This window comes from Falco cherrug, chromosome 3, assembly GCF_023634085.1.
Source record: "Falco cherrug isolate bFalChe1 chromosome 3, bFalChe1.pri, whole genome shotgun sequence".
Classification (NCBI taxonomy): Eukaryota; Metazoa; Chordata; class Aves; order Falconiformes; family Falconidae; genus Falco; species Falco cherrug.
This window is the reverse complement of record NC_073699.1, coordinates 53,136,359-53,156,646: the sequence shown is the minus strand read 5'-3', so window position 1 is coordinate 53,156,646 and position 20,288 is coordinate 53,136,359. Positions and strand designations below refer to the sequence as shown.

The following is a 20,288-nucleotide window of genomic DNA, read 5'->3' as shown; positions in this document are numbered from 1 at the left end:
AATTCTTTCAACTACTCCAATACCCTGCAACATGTTGAATAGTGCCAACTATTTATTGTGGTATCTTATATTTGAAGGAAAAAAATAATCTAAAAAATTTCTTAGAATCACACAATTAATTAAAAGTTTTCTGGTTTCTAGGTCACCTAGGATTAGCAATCCAAAGTATTAAGAATAAGAGCAAGGAACACTAAGTTTAACTGCACTTAAAATGATCACAGATTAGAAATATTGAGAAGGAGAATGATAAATAACTTTTCATTGCATGGAAGAGAGGTTCCAGCCTTGTTTAGTGTTACCATAGAGAGGGAAAGGAATTTTTACATTGGTTTCATGTTTAGTTTATTTTCCATTTTGAATTCTCATGGCCAAAGTCAGGTGAAAAAAATAATAATTATAGTATTTCTCTGCCCTGTGCAATCAAGGCACCAGGTCTGGAAACGAGGAATTTAAAAGAGTAGCTTTCATAAGCAGCTTGATAGGTATGGATAAAGAGAATGACAGTACTACCTGACCAAAAGAAAAACACAGCGGTAATGAGACTTTTGAGCAGCCTGCTGCCATCCAAATCAGCTCATTTAAATACTTCATTAAGAGAGCTGAGATTTTCTTTCATTAGAGGCAAGCATTCCTCATGCTAGAAAGCTCCTGCTCAGGTGCATCTATAAATACTCTGAGCTCTGCTGGACAATACGCTTCCAAGAGCTGTTTAGCATTAGGTGCCTACCTAGCTGGAGAAGTTTAATACTTGGGAGTATTATATATATTAATATATATTAATAAATGGGAGGTCAGCATTCAGCATTGCACTACGTGCTTTTACTGGCTTCCTGTTTATTGCCAAGCACAGATACAGAACAGTTGCTTTAACTGACAAAACTGAAGGAAGCTGCGCACCTTAGCTGCTACAAAAGTCATGTCTCCCCACATGCAGTGGTTGGGAGTCTTGTCAGGGAAGTCTGGCTAAAGCTCCCCAGACTCAGGATGCCGATGAAGAAAATTTTAACCCTACCAACCTCATGGATTTAAGGCCTAGAATCTGATTCTAGATTGCCCTGGCAGACAGAGAAGCAGCCTATTCATTCAGACTTCCTGGGCACAGCATAAGAGCTGGGGAGCTCTCATTGACAATTATTTATAATTAGATGATATTTTAAAATAGCATCCAAGTAAACATGCTCAGTCCTCTCATTATATATCCCAAGTCCTAAAGAGACTCTACGTTGCTTTGTGTTGCACAGCAGTGATCCCTGTTTGAACTTGGGGCATCTGGGGTAAGCTCCCAATTAAAAATAAAGCTGCCCAAATGCAGGAGCTGCTCAAGCATAGTTTTCTTTGGCTTTGAAAGAACTCACCATTACACTTCAATTTGTCTCTGATTTTTGGTGCAGCCTGGGTTAAGGACAGAATCAAAACAGCTGGAAGCGAGCAGAAGTTCAGCTCTGCTCGGAGGTTAGGTTGCCACCTGTCTGCTTGCCCAGTGGCCTGGCCCATCTCCCCATGCCCTCATAGACATTGCAGACACTAACTGGTCGTGCACACGTGGCACCTGCTTGCTGGGGCTGCTGTTGCCTTTGCATTTGAGCTGTGTGTCTGTCCTACCCTTTCAGCTCAACCTGGAAAAATTTGAGTATCACTAATAAGAGGGTAACGCCTCTTCAAACATGGGCTGACTGCACACACAACAGAAATTTTAGATGTTCAACTGTAATAAGGCACCTGCTTGGTTACATCCTGGTACAGGAAGAGCATCTGAGCAATATGGGAATACTAACACGAGGAATGCAATCAAAGCTGCACCTAATTCTTTTCTGATCAAGAACGGTCCTAACCCTGAATGCAATTTATTTTCATTGCTTCAGAGAAATCTACACTTCAACTGTAAGGTATAAAAAGAATACCTTTCTTTTTAATAAAACATAAGGGATACATGAATAATATCCCTTTCATAATATTTTTATCTTCTTTAGAAGACAAAAACTAAAACCAAAACTCCTCCTGTGAAGAGGAAAGCTTCTACTGGTGAGCAGCATGCAGAACACAGAATGAAGAAAAGCCCATCATGCCTCACTTTCCCCTTGAGGGCACATTTATCTTTGCCCACAGGCCACTTGGTCTTAAGATATTCTGTTATACATTGACAGGCACCCAAATGATATTTGACAGTGCAACCCATAAAACACACAACAAAAATGATCTTTTCCTCCAGCTTGCCCTACATTCTGCTGCAGCAGTGCTGCAGCTTTGCTGTTTGTCTACAGCCACATCCTGGCTACAATGACTGCAGCAACACCCATGCAGCCAGTCACATCTCCTGTTTTCCTATGGAATCCTATCATCTCTCCGAGTCACATATACACCAATGCTTTCTATATTTTCCTGCTATGTGTATAATGTAGCTTTACATTTGGAGACTAAGACAGAAAAAAAGTCTGACCATAATGAAAATACATGCTTGCAACTGAAATAAGACTTTAGATATTACCCAATGTGTGTGGTTATGCCCCCCTTCAAAGAGAAAAAGGGGCTTTTTGACCTTTTAGTAAATAGAAGCCTGAACAAAACCGTTAAGAAAGAAGCAGTAATAATTTTGTGTTTTGGAAACCAGTCTTCCAACGAGGATATATACTCAACGTTCTCCTTCTGGCTACTCACATTGTGTAACAAACGGACAAGGATGACTATTATTCTTACAAATACAGAGCCTCTCCAGTCACTTTCTGTAAGTCGAGCAAGCAGTCAGTGCTGACTGACAAAAGGAAGCATTACATGCAAAGCCTACCAATTCACGTCTGAGTCCTGCCAGCAAAACTCCCTTTACTGAAGTTAAACAAAACAGCACGTCAAGAGCAAAGTGTAAGACTCCAGAGAGGGAGACCCCATGTTATCTACACTAATATAAACCACCTACCTCTCTGCAGTGAAACCCAGAACGTCTGTCTCCTTCCAACCAGTTGCAGTTCCAATTTCTGGTCTCAATGACCAGAAACTTTCAAGTCCCTACAAAATTCCCTGCTTGTTTTTCAATTCTGGTAGCACACACACAACTGTCACTCCTGGTATGTGCACAGCCAAGCATTATGCTGCTGTCTGGACCAAGAAACACCCCGATCTCCTTCAAGGGGGGGGGGGGGAGGACCGACCAGGGCATGGAGGGAAAAGACCAACCAGAGCACGGAGGGATGGAGAAGCAAGAAGTGCAAGAAGTTGGAGGACAGGACAAGAAAACAAACAGCAACGTGCCAGTAATGCTGGAAGAGGTGAAAGGAAGGACTACCCTACCTGAAGGCAAGAAAGGATAACAGAAAAACAGGAGCTCCTTGCACCACTCCATTCTGCTACTGCTAGGCAGTACCGGGTGTTTTACCTTACAGCAACCTTGGAAATGACTGCAGATAACTTGCAACTACTGAAAGCCCACAGGTGCAGGACAGTAGCCTGAGGGATGGACTGCATGATGCAGACTGGAGCCAAGGTCTCCCTGAAGCCAACCATGCCCAGAAATGGTCCGCTGAAAGACACAACAGAAAAGATGGACAAGAAGAAAACATCTGTGTACATGTGTTCCCCCCGCAACACACTTAGGTAAAAAGTTTCCTTTATCTCCCTGCCCGTCTTCTGCCTTTCATCTCCAAAACGATGAGGTGCCAGGAAGCAACAAGAATAGTCAGTGCTTGCTTTTAGTGGGGCAAGTAAATAAAACTGTCAGTTGGAAGAACAGTAACAACTGCAAACAGAAAAACGAACACACGGGAAGGGCTATCTGAGCATTTCTGGATTACTTTGAGACAGTTCCTGGAAGTAATTTAGTAACTGAGTATTTAGACTGTGTAACTCTTACAAACCCAGCTGCAAGGCAAGCGTGCAGTTCCAGTCCGGCAGTCCAGCCTGCTTCAGCGCTGGGCAGCGTCCACGGCAGCATGGCGAGGGGGGATGCTCAGGCAAGGCCAGCAGGCGCAATTTTGAAATGATTGCTCAGGCAGACGCAGGGACCTTCCTCCACCCGTACCTTCAGGTCAGTCTTGGGCACAGAGTGTCTTACTTCAGGACAGCATGAATAAGCAGTTTAGGGTGGTTCACCTCTTAGACTTGCTCCAACTAGCTCATATCTTTCTTGCAGAGGGGAACCGTAGCCCCACACAGCCTTGCATCTAACACCTCACCTTCGGAAGACACACATCTCTGCACCAAACCCTGGCCGGTGTGCAGGCAGCCACAGCTCCCAGCCTTTCCCTGCAAACCTGCCATCCATCAAGCTACGTCCTCACCCATGCCAGGTACATGTTTGCCACAAAGGAGCAGAGATCGCAAGCAGAGCATGCATGGCACACACTGGCCTGTCGAAGGGGGCTTTTAGTCCCTTACTCAGCTTTTCTTCCCACATCCCCAGCTCCGAGTGTAAGGAGAAACTTCCCAACTTCCTTGCTGCCACCACTTCACCAGAAACGCTTCCCCTGCTCGTTTCACAAATACGATTGCAGCATGTTGTGTTTTATGTAATATTTACATTTGAGTCACTAAGGTTCAGCCCTGTCATGAAGCAATTCCAGTATCAACTTCATCAGGCTGAGCTCTCAGATATCTTCCAGCCTCTGAGAGTGTATTTAGATCTTTATCCTTGGTTCCCTTTAGAAGCCCAGCGACACCCTCACGCCCAAGGAAACACACACAAGTCCGAGTTCTCTGTGATTACAACTTGCACCAGTTACAACACAAGGAAAGAAAAAGTCGAGAAACAAAAAGAGCACTTTCCAAACAATTTTGCATTTCCTGAAGGTCTGCACCTCCAGGAAGCTCCAAGCGACCTTCCCCACCACAAGATTTGCTATCTTTCCTGGTAAAAGTCACCATCCACTCCTCTGCTGACAGCACACTAGCTCTTGCCTGGGTGTGCACACGCTGCAGCCATTGGCACAGGGCTCCCCCAGCTCCCCAAACCCACAGCTCTGGCAGCTCTCACTAGTCACTTCAGGTCTGCGTCATGGCTCGATCCAGACACTTGATGTGCATTTTGCAGAATCTGAAGCATCTCCCTCCTCACAACAAACTTGGCTGGGAGATGTCTGTAGGATTTGGCAATTCTTGCTCCCCGCGTGCAACCTCTATAACAGCTCTATGCCCGTTTCTCCCACAGATAGTCAGCTGCTGCAGTAGCTATTGGTGTTAATGCCTTGCATGAGCTGAACAGTTACACCTCCTCCCCACCGCCACCTCCCCGACAGACATTCCACTGACCTCTTTCCAAAGGCCAAGTTCCTGATCACCCCTCTGCACAAACTGAAAGCCAAAGCAAACTATGGGACAAGGAGGCTGGACTCCAAACCCTCGCCACTCCCAGGAAGACGCTTCTACCCCCCCCCCCCAGCTCACACCAACAAGCCTGACGGGGCAATACACCATGCAGCAGTACAGGAGATACCAAGACAGAGCAGCTATTCTTATTGATGCCATGTATCAGCCAAGCATGCAGGTGCCCTGGCAAAGCTGCAATACTAGCAGTTTTATACTGACACACAAACTGTCACAAAGACTGCAAAGCAGATGTGGACCCAATTCTCAGCAAAGACACATTCTTCAATCTGCTTATACAACTCATTTCTGCACTAGGCCTTCAGATTAGCAGATGTGGCTTACAGGGAGAGGGGCAGGGAAGTCAGCTCCACAAGCTTTTCATACTGCAAATGGTATGAAAATCACTGACCACAAATGCTATGTAAAACTCATTCCAAAGGGTAGCACCATTAAAAGCAAACATTTCAGACTTGAAATATTGGCTTACTGGGTTTTATGAAGGTTGGTTTTGAGTCATATGCAATCCACATTAAGATGATGAATATTTTCCTATAGGGGAGAGACTTAAGCTTCCCTAATCCAACCAACTTGTTACTCCTAATGCCAAAAGGAAATACAGCAACACCCATGCCCTTCGCTGCTGACAAACCACCACTGGAATGACTGGAACACACTGTAGCTCTTCCCACAACTTCCATCAAACCCTGGAGCACCAGATCACACTGTCCAATATCCTCCAGCACTTCGTCTTGGCATATTCCCTGGAGTTGCCTTTGCTGGGCTATTATAGGGAGTGCCAATTCACGTAATCACCGAAGCCAGGAACACCTAGTTCCAGAACACCACTTACAGACAAAGCATAAAACAACAAAACCCTGCTTTCCTATGCTAGACTTGTACCATTCCTTACTACCACATCTTGCAACTGCAGCATATGATTCATCACACCACACTTGTTTTAAGATTAAGGATTTTACTAACTGTTCAAGACACCTTAATTCCTTAGATTTTATGTGTATCTTGTGCCTTACCTGAAAGCTGAAAGTAATTTAAATGGGGGGTGGGGGGGGAGAAGCCAAGGCACTAAGCCTCCTTTTAGGACTTTATCCATGGCTTTCAAGTTATAGCACTTCAATTCCAATTAAGGAAAGACTAACAGCGTTTCACCTTCCAATATCTGAACTACAGAATTATCCAGGAAGAGTCTGTCCACATGTGTACACAAAGGCTTCACCTAAGAGTCAAAACTTTAGAAACTGAAACAAATAGCTGTAAGTTTCACACCCTGTATGGCAGAAAAGAATACGAGCATTTATTAACTACGTAAGAAACAAGAGCAAAGCAACTATTTTGCATCTTAGCAGCTCTACACCACTACCAAGGGTCCAGCATAGTACAAATGGCATAACAGTTAACAAACATGCAGTACACACTATTGTACATTAAATCGTTGTCAAACATGAAAGCAGCTCAAAGAAATCACAGATTTTTAGGTCTAAAACAGGTATGCTACTGAACTCTATCTTCCTCATCAGAAGCCTGCGGTACCCCTGGGAATAGGTGTTGCCAAGTTACTGGCCTCCATCTCCAGGAGGGCACTATAATCTTCACAGGCACCATTCTGTAGCTGCAGATTTTAAATGAATTAAAAGCTTTTTCACTAAAATGTTTCTGGAACACATCTCTGCCAGCAGAAGGGGAAAAAAAAACCCAACCAAAACAAAAACCCAGGAGCAGTGGTTAGTGGCAACCTGTCAATTGTTTTTTCATTCATTTGTCTTGATGGAAACAGCAGACCACAAGGTAAAGGAGGAAAGAAGAGAAAGCAAGGAGGAGATGTCTCTGAGATTATACTTTAATGGCAGAACACACAGTATAAACAGCTAGGAGTTTCAAAGCTGCTCAGCACGTAAGGAAGAAATCAAGCCACGTGGATACAGTATATCTTGAAGATTTTTGCCTTCAAATCAGAGATACTTGTCTGCCCAATGCATGAGAACTGTCACCTACCACACCACTGTACACAACAGACAGCCACACCTAGAGTGGGAAATCAGATCACAGCCATTGCCCAGGGTCTCAGCATATATGAAACCTCTTTCTTGGTCTACTCAAAAGCTTTGCCCTACCCCCACACGATGCCTTTTAAAGATGTATTCAATAGCAGACTACTGAGACACCCTGCACCAGCTTCTCAAAAGGAGGTGGTCATTCAAGACAATTAAAGCACGGATAGCAGATTCAGACCTTAAAAGAGTAAGTCTCTTTGTAGTTTCAAAGTATTGTTCAGCTGCACAGATAACCCGCATTTGTAGACTGACGCAATACAAAATTTTCATTATGTACATGGCCACACTGTTCTGTTGAGTGGGATGTTCTTTGATAAACTGTGAGGGTGCTCAGTTTCCAGATATTTGGAACCGGAATAAGCCCTACAGTAATGTGCTGCAGGGAACAACAGTCCCTTGAATGTGACGGGTAGACAGACCTCACTATGAAAAGTTCTGAAATGGAAGAGAGAAAGAGAACCTGAAATACAGTAAGTAAATAAGTAAATAAAATCCCTCAGGAGCAAGAGCAGCACAGACTCACTATTCACCCACTGCTGATACTCACAAGAGTTCACTCAGGGGTAAAGAAAGAAGAAGTCACCCTTTAAATTGTTACCCATTTTATAGATTCCTCCTTTCTTTACCACCTCTAATTCTGTCATTTCATCTTACAGCAACCACACATTTACAATGCATAGAGAAGAATTTCATCTGGAGTCTCAGTGGCTCATCACGATCCACGATCTCCCTTCCAGAAGAGTTCAGCAGCATGATTTCCCCACCATGCGCAGCAGGGAATCGCTTCTCTGTGAGTTGAGGACAAGTGCCACTATCTTTGATCCCAAGAACAGCAGTTTCCATAACACCATCTTTTTATTTTTTTTTGAGCATGTATAAATATGTTTATCCCTTGTCAAAAAACCCCAACAAACAAACACCCAAATAAAATCAGAGGACCACAGGCCCTCTGCGGGCAGAAACTTTAAATCCCTGAAACTTCAGCTTTTGTACACAAGCTGTGAATTTCTGTGAACTCTTCCAGTTCATACCCAATCGGTGGGTGAAAACTACCTACCAGCAAAGGCTGCTCTTTACTTGTGGAAACACAGCAACAGGGGCTGGGGGAAAGGGAGCTCTCCTAAAAAAAAAGAACAACAGACTCCTGGAGTCTGAAGGGACCAGTGAGCTTACAAAAAAAGCTGGGCCTGAAGCTCAGCTATGCAAAGCAGCATTAGCATTTTCCAGATCTAAACCCTGACAGCATTTCTCTTACCCTCCAAAATCACCCTTAGAAAAATAATTACTAGAAATTTGAAGTCCTGAGATAATCATGCACAACATTGTTTCAGCATTAGCAACAAGACACAGTCACAGCATCACAGGTAGCCTTTTTTTACTGATGATATGAAGACATGACAACCAAAGCCTCACCAGCAACGCTCACCTTTTGCCCTGTTGAAACAACCACACTCAGATAAGATAATCTCTTTCTGCTTCGGGTTCCCAGAGCCAAATCTCTCCCCACTGCACCCACCCACAAGCCTCTCAGTGTCACTGGGGTGGGATCCACTGGTGACAAAGCAGATCAGGACAGCAGTGGGGGCGAGGACAGGAAAAACACAGCACAAAGCTCCCTCCTCTCTTGCTTTTAGTCTTGCTTCTTTTCATCCGAAACAGCCCACTCAGTGAATTCCACAACGTGAGATAAAGTCCATTCATTTTCTTTGGTATGGTGTTTAGCAGTCTTTTAGCAGTTCTGTACTTGAGTTATCCTCTAGAAATATTTAAGCCTTTATATATGCTGGGCGGGGGGTGGGGGTGGGGGGGGGGGGTGGGGGGTTGGGGGGTGGGGAAGACGACCCACAGAAAACAACATTTGCTTTCTCTCAACAGTGACAGCTTTCTTCCCCCACCCCCCCAGTCTATTTGTTCAATTAATATAGCAATATTCACCAGCAAAATAGTAAAACACATGAACAGGTTTGAACAAACAAAACTTGACTGACGACTTAATAGCATCCAAAAGGTATAACCTGGAACACAACTAAACAGTATTAAAACTTCATCTGAAAACACAGAATTTGACATATATATATATATAATTTCTGGATGGATAAGGATGCCTAACTACTTCCAGTTATATCTTGATGTAACAACAGACTACTTCCCCCATTCTCCCTTCATCCCATACCATCAAGAAAAACTCTCCCTTCTCAGCAGAGGACCAAATTTAGTGTGCATAAATATTTCATAACTTCATCCTGTCAAGAAATCAAACTGAACTACTTAAGGGCATTTTTCCAGGAGCTGCACATCCAAACTCAAAGAATAAAGCTGCATTCATCATACTCATTCTCCCTCTTCAAACTGAAAGGCCTGAAGGTGAGGCAACAGTGAAAAACTAGAGATCTTCTGTGGGCATCATCTAAGAACATTATCCACCGAGTGCTAAGCTCCATTAAGAAATGTAGAAACAACATAGTAAGTTTCATCTGGCATCTTCTGAAGAAAATACATCTCCAGCTTTTCAATCCTCTTCTACACCTTAGTCCTCCAGAAAAAATGAATTTTGGATTTCACAAAACCTCACAAGGACTGAAACAACCAGCCTAGAAACAACTCACTGCTACAGACAGAAGCCAACCACAAAATCAGAAGGTGACTTAAGACAGACATCTACAGGTGGTTTGATTTCCAACAGCACGAAACACAGGCACCTCCCACTGATCTGGAGAGGAATTCAGCACCTAAAGAAGAGACAAGGCTGTTTCAGCACAACTGGACCCTGGCCCATCAGCGAGTATCTGCAGGCTGTACCTGCAGCAGTGTGGAGGGAGACAAGAGCTGCATCCTGATAAAACTGTCACAAGACACTACTTTGTTAACAGAGGCAGCCTTAAACTTCCTGAGCATTGGATGACACGCATTTGGATTGGACTCTGCATTTATTTTCTTCAGTATTGCATCAAGAAATTCTCGGACAGAACTCCACTTGTTAGCTTTGCAAGACAAGGGAAGAGATGCAGAGCAACCGTCCTGGGGCAGTGGGTGCTCTGGTCATTTCCACAATCATTGTACATTCCCAGCTTTCCTTCTTCAGGAGGCTACGCGCTGATTCATGGTTCCTTTCTCTTAATGCAAGGGAACCTGCTTTGGAAATAAGACAGTGTTCCCGTTGTACCACCAAGACCATAGCATCCGTGTTCTTTATAAAATATTGATTCGTCTGCCAACTGTAGTCCCAGAAGTTGAAAAGTACATCTATACAAGTAGGTAAAAGCAGACCCAGGAGCCTCTGCCTGCTTGCTGAGCTGGGCAGACCTCAGCCAGTTCCAGCCCAAAGCCCTTAGCCCATGTGCTGTACCTGAGCCTGCTCCACACGGAGTTTAGTGTGAGGATGAACCGTTACTCGCAGGACACCCACACCAACAGCTGCCTCATGTCTGGCCATCTCAGGGCAGAGGCAAAAGAGCTCAGGACTGTTTACATCCACTTGCCTGTGCATATGCGTCAAGTGTGGCACACGGCACAAAAAAAGCCTTTGCACAAGATCTACGACATCTTCATCTCCCCAGCAGTTATGAGACATTCTCGTCACCAGGTCTGGCATAAGACCCAAAAAAAAAAATAAAATTCACTTGCCTCAAAACCCATAAACTTTCTCTACCCACAAAGCTTTTTCAGGTCCCTTCCAATGAAGCAAGACAAGACGAGCAAGGAGATTGGGAAGTATAACGCGCAGAGAGGGAAATTAATAAGTCATCAATACATACATCCTGTTAAAGCCTGAACCACTGCCAGGAATCTCAAGTAAATTGACTGCCTTAAGTGCAGTGACTGGAGGCCATCTTAGCTGGTTTTATAGTGACAGAAGGTATTATCACGAGGAACTCCTTAACGTACCAGCTTTGCTGTTCTCACAGACAATATACATTCGACAGTATAGAAAACAGCCAGCTGCAGTTAAAAAGGCAAAGAAGCTTTTCTTTAACCTGCTCCTGAACACCTGCTCTGAGGAAGCACTACAAGGTATAGGAAAAGTACTGCACAATCGAGGGACAAAGTCAAAAAAGCCCCAGCTTGAATCATCGCTGGATTATGTGAACTGCAGTTAAGCAATAAAGCAATCCTGGTCTTGACCTCCACGCTGGGGAGTAACAGAACACAATGCCTGTGCTCATTTTTAACTTTTGAAATCAATACAAAACTTTAAAAGAGTACTGTTCTATTGCACGTTAAGTACAAGGTGACTTCATAATCTAACGAATCAAAAAGCCTGGAAATTTTTCCCGATTTGCGAGTTATCTTGTGCCTCCTCTTAAGAGATGGGAGAGTCGGGACAGCTTTTACAGAGCTACCGTGCCATGCACACACCATTACGAAGCAGCTGTCTGCACCTTTATGAAAAATTCCCCGAATTTCCCCAGTTCCCTGCGCTGACACTTTCTAAGACGCGTCTCTAGGAAAGGTGGAATGCTGCTGGCATAACTACAATGTCAGGCTCGTTTCTTATTTCCTGGAGTAAACAAAAAGCTGCAGACTTGGAGACGGCAGGTGAGCACCCAAGCAAACAGTCATAAAAAGTTATCTGGAGGCTGCGAAGGCTCCTCACATTACTCCTCTTTTTTTACGGGTCCCTGGCATTTTTGGTGGAGTGTTACATTTGGGATTTAGCCCGCTTGGCCATTTCGTTTCCCTTCTTACTTGGCCTTCGTGCAGCGTCACTTCATCACTAGGCTGGGTCTCCAGGACTGAAAATGCCCTTACACGGTTTAATTTGAGACTGCGAGGACAGTTCTCAGGGGCGGGCAGCTGAGAGCAAAGGCCCCCCCCGGCCGCACGGTAAGGGGGCGGGGGGGTATCGCCCAGGTATTTCGCTGGGAAGCCACGCACGGACTCCGCCGCACGCCGAAGCCTGGCACCGACACCCGGTGACGGCAGGCGGCGGTGCAAGGACGGCACGGAACGCGCTCCGGGGAGCCGCGGGGCTCTCCGGCCCCCTCGGCCGCGGGCGGGCAGGGGGCGCCCCGGGGGTCCGGCAGCCCGCCCCAGGCGCGGCCCCCGCCGCCCGCCCCGCCTCGCCCGCCGCCCGGCCCCGCGCCCCGCCGCCCCACGCACCGCTGTCCAGCCGGGCGATCTGCGGGAGCCGGTAGGTGCTGACGAGCAGGTCCAGGGGGACGGCCACCGCGCTCCACTTCACGTCCTTGAGACTGCAGCCCAGCGGCGGGCCGGGGTCCATCTTCCCGGCCCGGGGAGGGGAGGGACGGGAGCCAGACAGGCAGCGCCGGCGGGGTGCTCCCACCCGGCGGGGCTGCAGCCAGCGGGGCGGGGGACGGGGGGCGCCTGCCTGGCTCAGCGCCGGCCGCCCCGGGACATGCCGGGCTAGGCAGAAGGGGAGGCCCGCCGGGCGGTTGCGGTTGCTGCTGCTGCTGCTGCTCCCGCCGCCCCCCGGGACCGGCTGGGGCCGCCCGCTGCCGCCGCCGCCGCGCCTGGCCCAGGAAGCGCCATCCCAGCACTGACTAATCAACAGGGTGCGAGCAACGCCTGCGCAGCTGCCGCTCCTCCCCGCGCCGAAAAGGAAAGTGCCGGGCTGCCCGCCCGCCGGCAGCGCCGCCGAGCCTGTCCCTCTCACTCCACCCTCCGACCGCTCGCCCGACGTGCAGCCCGCCCGCGCCGCGCCGCGCCCCGCCGGGGGAGCCGTCGGGCGGCCCCGCAGGTGTCCGGCCCCGCCGCCCACCGCCCGGGCCGCGAAAGCGCGGGGAGAGCCCGGCAGCGCGGCTGGGGGGGCAGGGGGCGCGGTTCAGTGGCCCCAGGGCCACCGCGGGCCCGTGCGCGGTAGGGGGGCGGCGTCCCTTGGGCACACGGGCTCGCGTGTGCCGCTTCCCTGCGGCAGGGGACGGGGCGTGCGCGCCCGCCTGCGCGGTTGCCAGGTAAGATGCCGCACGTCATTGACCAAAGTAATTTCGAGCAAGCGGGTCGTGTTGCATCTTCCCGCTATTTCATTTCGCACGGGAGCTTTTCCTGCGAAATTCATCCCACGTCAAAAAAACCCCCAACACTTAGATGGCAACTTTGATTATGTATCTATTATTTTCGTTTTCACCTGTGAACCGTGGATGGGTATCTAAAGGATGGAGAGCAGTGCAAAGAAGTTAGAGGAAAATCTTTGACTTAGTCCTATTGTGGTTACAGCACATGCAAGTATTACCCACATTATGTATCTGCAGGTCTTCAGACCACGGGAGTATTTAAAATCAACTACTGGTTCTCTCATCAAAGTAGATTATGTGATGATGTCTTACATGATCTTCATAAGATACTTAATGTTGCCATTTTTAATGCATTTTTACCTCCAGACTGCAGAAACTCTGGGAATCAAACCAGAAAAACTAACTCCTGGGTGGCTGCAGGGTACTGTGTTTGTTTACTTTGTGTCAAAACTGTTTATTTTCTTGCAGTAAAGTTAGCTACATTTAAGGCTGTACTGTTGACTAGAAACATACAAGTGCCTTTCAGTGATTTGTAAAACGACTGGAAACATTCAGAGCTAACTCATCTCTCCAGGCTCCATCTTCCGCAAGATCTATCTTTACAACTGCTGGGGATGGCAGCGGCTGGGGACGAGCTGTTGTAGGAGGATCTCTCCTGCCACTCGCCCTTCCTCCCGTGCCCACAGACGGGCCAGCCACCGCTGCACGCCTCTCCGACTGCTGGTGCCAGCGCACCGCAAGCACGAGGAGGCCTGAGACAGACACGCTCTTGTTCTGCTCCACTGCAAACAGAGACGGGCACTTTATCCATGCTCTCCAAGATGAAACAAAGACCGTGGAAGCCAGTTGGCACAGAGGATTACAGAAACCCCAAGTTATCTTGCTTTAAATGGATGTGGGTTGGTTTGAACCTCATCTTCCTGTGGATCTGTGCTTTAGCTCCACAGTTTGGTGCTGGGACTTCCCAGCGCTATGAAAAACCTTCATTCTCCACATCGGTCCTGCTGCTGTTAGATCCTACCTGCCAGAACATCTACCTTCAAAAATATGACGCTGGATTTTTTTTCCAAATAGCTTCCCTTTTACAGAGTTCACCAAATGCTTTGAACAACTTAAGTGAATTAAGCTATTGAAATGCAAAGTAATACAACAGCTAAGAGCATTATTGTTGAAATATGGAAGGCAAAAGCATGGTTTTAACTTGTTCCAAGTTTGACGAGGCTGTTGGGTGCAGTGTAAGGCAAAGCAGATCAGGTCAGACTGGGACTCATCAGGACTGGAAGCACTGGTCTGTCAAGAATTGTTTTTAAACACTATCTTGGGTACCACTAATTCTAGGATAGACACCGTCTCACAGCATATGCTTCTCTCAAACATCATGCACTTCTGCTGTCGGGGGAAGAAATGCATCTTTCACGCAGAAATAGTTACTGCTAATTTTTCTTTAAAGATTTTTTTCATTCTTCAGATAGTTTTAGATGTCCCATGGCTTTTAAGTCTGTCTTCACATAAACCTGTTTGTGTTCTCTCCAGCCAGCAGAAACCCAACCCACTCTCACTCATCCTACTGGAACAAGATGCATTTCTTTTAAAATGTAACTTCCAGATACTACCTAAATTTCATTCAGTTATTTCCAGACAAAGAGATGTCATAGAGCTTACTAGTATTTAAATGTCTCACCGGAGCTCTTAGTGACGTTGTTATGTGTCCTAACTGTACTACAGCTCAACCTCCTTGAAATACAGTCTAATATTACATATACAGTATTCAAATCACCAGCACATATGAATCTCAGATGATTTCTTGTTTTAACTGCACCTGATGTATAATTAACACTTCAGATACAATAATTTCTTTGATGTCTAGCAATGCCTTAGTCCCTTAGTGTGATCTCTTCCCAAAGTCTCCTACTGTTGCAAAATGCTAATGAAGCCATCAGACCTTGAGAGGAATCCCTGCGAGCAGATCCACCTCAGGACTAGGGCCTCAGTTACACAACATCTTAGTTTCTGTGTATGTGCCTTTCAGGCAGCATTCACAGACAGTCTTTATGTACTGACAGCAAATCGCCACCATAAAACCACCAGCAGTGGCAGGGGGACTCAGAATGTAATTCCTGAAATTAGTCTTAAATGCACTTTGAATTTACGGAATTTTCATGTTGACTTCACAACACATTTTATGCAGCAGGCTTTAAAATACCTAGTATATACTTATTCCATTGCCAATAAAATGATTTTTAAAGCATTTTGGTTTGTCATCAGTTCATTTCTATGCTAACATTTGAAATGGAGCTGTTCACAACAAGCTCATTTTAGTATGATTCTGGTAATATGCTTTACACTATAGTATGCGTACACCAAATAAAACTCTGAGCCTTATACAGTAAATTTCATGTGAAGCCATCACAGTCAGTACTTCTTTAAAAAAACCCATGAATTTGCATTCCTTCTTCCTACATGTGATTTACCTTTACATCAAAGGTCTGATTTTCATAATTATTTTTTTTTACAATACAAATATCTGCAAATCCAATGAGAAACAACAGGACATCCAGTGACCATTTCAGAATCGCATCCTAAATACCTACCTTTCTCTGAGGTGAGGGGGCAAGGGGAAAGAACAATGCATTTGATACGGTTGATGTCTGTGGATCTCATGTTTGGCAGAAGAATGTTATTCCTGTCTTACTGGCAAAATCCAAGCAACCTTTGCTCATGCAAGGTATTCTACAGAGATCTGAGGGTCTGGTGTGAACATTCACTTTTTATCTTCTGTTCTGCTGTAAGAGGTGTCCTCCTTTTTCCAGTCAAATCCCTTATATTTAAGCTTTATTAATTCTAAAAATTCCATCTGTGGGAATTTGTGCAACACTAACATCCAGCCAGCTTTGGAAAAGAACTTAATGAAGATAATGTTCTCAACTTACATCCTATTTTCTAGCTGGGAAAATACCTCCAAACACAAGAATGCTCCAGTTTTGTGGGAGGTTTTTTGATCCTTTCTAGTGACAGTGGTGGGGTTTTGCCCAGTGGCACACTCCTGCGAACGTAGTCCACAATGCATATGCTTAGAAAAACGGCAGTTCTTTTGCTCCAGGAGAGCAAAAGATGTGGGGAGCACTCACGCTACCTGGAGTGTTAGGTGTAGCACACTGCATCAGCTAGCAGGGGTGAGGCATCCTGCAAACGCTGCATGGGAATCTAAATATTTGCATCTCCCTAAGGTGGGCCAGTGACTGGATCGTACCTAAGCCACAAGTAGTAAAAAACACTATGAGAAGGAAAAATGTATAAAGAAACTCTATATTTGAAATTCTTATTAGCTATACAGAGAAGAAAGCAATCTGACCCTATTTATCTATTTTCATTTTTAGGAAGAGGAGGAAGACCTAAATAGAGACTTAAGAGAACTAGCAGCTAAACTTTGCACATTCAGGACAGCTTAAAGTTCATCAGAGATCCACTGCTGAAGGCAAAATTTGATCTACACAGAGGAAGAACAGGAAGGGAAATAAAGACTAACTTTGCTGAATCATAAGATCTTCAATGACCTAAAAGAAAGTAGAAAGTAGGTCAGATTACTAAGTCATGAATAAATGTATAGACTACATAGTCTATACATATGGGCAAAACCATAAAGGTAAGGTCCCAAAATGTTAGGAAATCTGATATAAAAGATAGCAAGGATGCTAGAAAGATGTATAGCGAGAAGACCAAGGAAAAATTCAGTCTGTTATTCTATAGAGGGGAAATCTGTTTAATCTTCACCTAATGACTGGTGATGCTGTTCCTCCTTACTTGGCGCCAGTATTCTTAATGACTTTTTTAACCTCAGTTTTCAATTTAAGAAGGCAGACGTGATTTCACTACCAGCACCACTGACACAAGTCTAAGAGCTTAGGCTAGAAAAATTAATAAATAGACTAGAAAATACTTAGATAACTTAAAAAATTTTGGATAGACTGGACCCAATGAAAATCCCTCAGAGTTAAAGCAATGTTAGAGCTGCTAATGATTGTCTCCAAGAATCAACAGGGAATGAGTGAGGTTCCAGAAAACTTGACAAGGATTGCATCTCTCTCAAAAGGTGGAAGGAAAGAGCTCTACAAACTGATTAGCTGAATTTCCACCAAAAAAAAAAAAAATACCAAAAATTAAAAATATTTCAATGGGTTATTCAAGCATTTGCAAGAATCTAGAAAGTAAAGATGTAAGAAGTAACAGCGTGGATTTGTCAGTAACAAATACTACCAGATCAATCTGGTCTGCTTCTACCAGATGGTAACAGGCTTTGTGGATAGGGCAGAAAGAGTGAGGATCACAGGGTTTCATATAATGTGCTCTTAGGCAAAAAAAAATTATCGTCTAGACAAGTATATAAAATGAGTGCAAAATTACTTGGGAATAATTAGTACTCCAAGCTGAAAAGATACATGGAATTTCATTGAGATCTGTCTTGTATCCGGAACTATTCAGTACTTTCACCAGTATCTTTGACGACTGAATAGAGTATGCTTACTCACATTTGGAGACTGTATCTACAGGAAAAGGCTCCAACTATGCTGGAGCACAGCATTAAGATTCAGAAGGATCTTGGCAGATTGGAGAAAGTGAAATGCCACCAAGTAAGGAGGAACAGGAGGTTCTACACATACAACGGAATAATCAACTGCACAAGTATGTACCAGGATAAAAAAGCAGTTCTGCAGAAAAGAGATTATGAATCACGAGCAGTGCTAGGCTATCTTGCCTGACACCGATGCTGGAATGCATAACTAGGAGTATCACAAATAAGATAATGAAAAAATAGTTTTCATCTGTCCTGCTGTTATTATTTAAACCCGAACAGTCTGCTCAGTTTTCAGGTCTACATGCCAGGATAGCCGAGAACCAACCCAAAAATACCAAGAGGAGAGAGAAAAAAATGGCAAAGATTCTGGAAAACTGACATTGCAAGGGAAGGTAGAAGGGACAGGAGTTCTCTGGCCTGAAGAGAAGAGCGAGGACAGGCAGGAGGAAAGGAAGAACCTGCCTTCCATGTGTACCAGTTAGGTTAGGTATAAGGATAACTTCCTGCTTGCCAAACCAGTTAAGTAAGGACGACTCAAGAGAGACTGTAAAATGTCCATCACTGCACTCTCTAAACATCTTCCTGCAGTACAGCAGGGACAGCTGATTTGAGGCTGAGACAAGATGAGGACCTAGACTGCTCTCTTCCAGCACTAGTTTCTTCCACTGCTATGGTTGTACCTGATGCAGGGATTACCCTTTGTTCCTTGTTTTCAGATTTTGCTCTAAACACTAGCTTAAGTGACTGGCCATGATGAGTACCATAAATACATAGTCTCTGCCATCCTTTCGCACCCCTTCTGCGAGCACACTCAGTGGCCTAGTGGCACATTAACCTGGCACTATGATCAGGTACATTAGGCCCCCTGTGCTTCAGAAAGCATTTTCCAGTTGAGCTCACTGTCTCCATACCAAATTTAATAATAATGTGGTATTATGACAATCTGTGAACAGCCCCCCAGAAAGCAGCAGACATATTTCAGGAGGGTAGTGACATTCCAGAACAGTGGAGTTAGTCATTCTGGATGTGCTGGGATAGCTCACAACACAATTTTGCACAGCCAAATTATTCATTCGCAAATGGTAATAAACCAATCAAATTTAATAATGAGCAAGAACCACATCTCCCAGGGAAAAAAAAAAAGACAATAGAATAACCACAATTCTTCAGATTTCGCAACTTGTGTTTGCTTTGTGTGCATCCTGCAGGTTTGTGTTCTCTTTGCTTTTGATTAAAGAAACTGGCATCCTGATTCTGCCCTCATTTAAATTTAAACTAAATTTGATATCCTCCACTGACATTAAAGATATTGCATACCGCTATATAACAGATCTAAATGAGCAGAACCAGGTATCTGATGTATTTATACTTTAAGAAAATAACATAAATATCTCACAATATCAAACAAGCACTGCATACCCTTTGAATATCGTGATCCTTTACAACAAAAGGGACACTTGAAAATGCAGGTATGCTGCTAACACCTGCGCGAATTATTTTATAGAATGATAAAAGTTTACATTACCACGGTAAGTATTACTTGATGCATTCTGTTGTTCCATGTTTTCTGCCTTCTAAGGAATGATCAGCAACATACTGATCTTGTATAATGGCTTACTCTTTTCTCTCAGCCTTCACCTTTGCAGCCTCCCTGTTCAAGGGTATTCAAGTAACACATTTCCGGAATTGATATAAAAGAAACAAAGGCAAAAATTCCCAGACAGTTACCTTACGGGACTGCAGTAAATATCAGCTACTTAAAGAGATGTAATCTGGGGGATCGCATAAATGATTTCATATATCAGAAGGCTGCCTGTGTGATGATGTCAACGTTCACTACATTAGAAATCTGGTATAAATAATACAGAAAAAAAAAAGTCAAGGTAATTTTTTTTAATAAAGAAAATTAGTACACTTAGATTTTATTTCTGCAAACATTTGTATGAAAATGCAGTCATCCTGTGATGCATCTAATAATTCCAAAGTCAAATAATTATTTTTAATTCACAATGAAAATATGAAAATATAATATAAACATATCAAAACATTTGGCGACAAAGTTTGTATAATACAAAGAATGCCTAAATACTGTGTTTTGGGATTACAGGCTCACTTTTAATATCTTGTATGTTCCTTTGAATAGTTAATATTTTCTGAAGAGAAAGTGGAGTAAGAAAAATATATTTCAGAATGCACAGCAGGTTCTCTTCTTACTTTGACTTAAAGCCACAACATCTAAGTCATATAATACACAGGATTTCTGTAAAACAAACAAAAGCAAACACTTAATTAAGATAACTAGAACACAACAGCTGAAAGGTTTGAATTTTCACATATTTTAATATATAAAAGATTTGGTGGGGTCACTAGATATATTTTTCC

At 44.3% G+C, this 20,288-nt stretch overlaps 2 protein-coding genes across 3 annotated transcripts in view; both read right to left on the bottom strand.

Annotated features, from left to right (window-relative positions):
• The window catches only part of GAREM1 (GRB2 associated regulator of MAPK1 subtype 1), a 106,417-nt gene extending 89,925 nt beyond the window's left edge, over positions 1–16,492 (bottom strand). The window contains exon 1 of the mRNA XM_055705488.1: positions 12,462–16,492. Within this exon, the coding sequence (XP_055561463.1) occupies positions 12,462–12,582 (121 nt within the window). The 5' untranslated portion in view covers positions 12,583–16,492. The remainder of the gene's footprint in view (positions 1–12,461) is intronic.
• Positions 16,493–19,784: 3,292 nt separating this feature from the next.
• Positions 19,785–20,288, bottom strand: part of LOC106631204 (ras-related protein Rab-10-like) — a 31,224-nt gene continuing 30,720 nt past the window's right edge. For both annotated transcript variants that reach the window (XM_055705308.1, XM_055705307.1), the window contains one exon: positions 19,785–20,166. Coding sequence is in view for 1 of the 2 variants with exons in the window: in XM_055705307.1 (XP_055561282.1) it covers positions 20,092–20,166 (75 nt within the window). In the remaining variant the exon portion in view is untranslated. The remainder of the gene's footprint in view (positions 20,167–20,288) is intronic.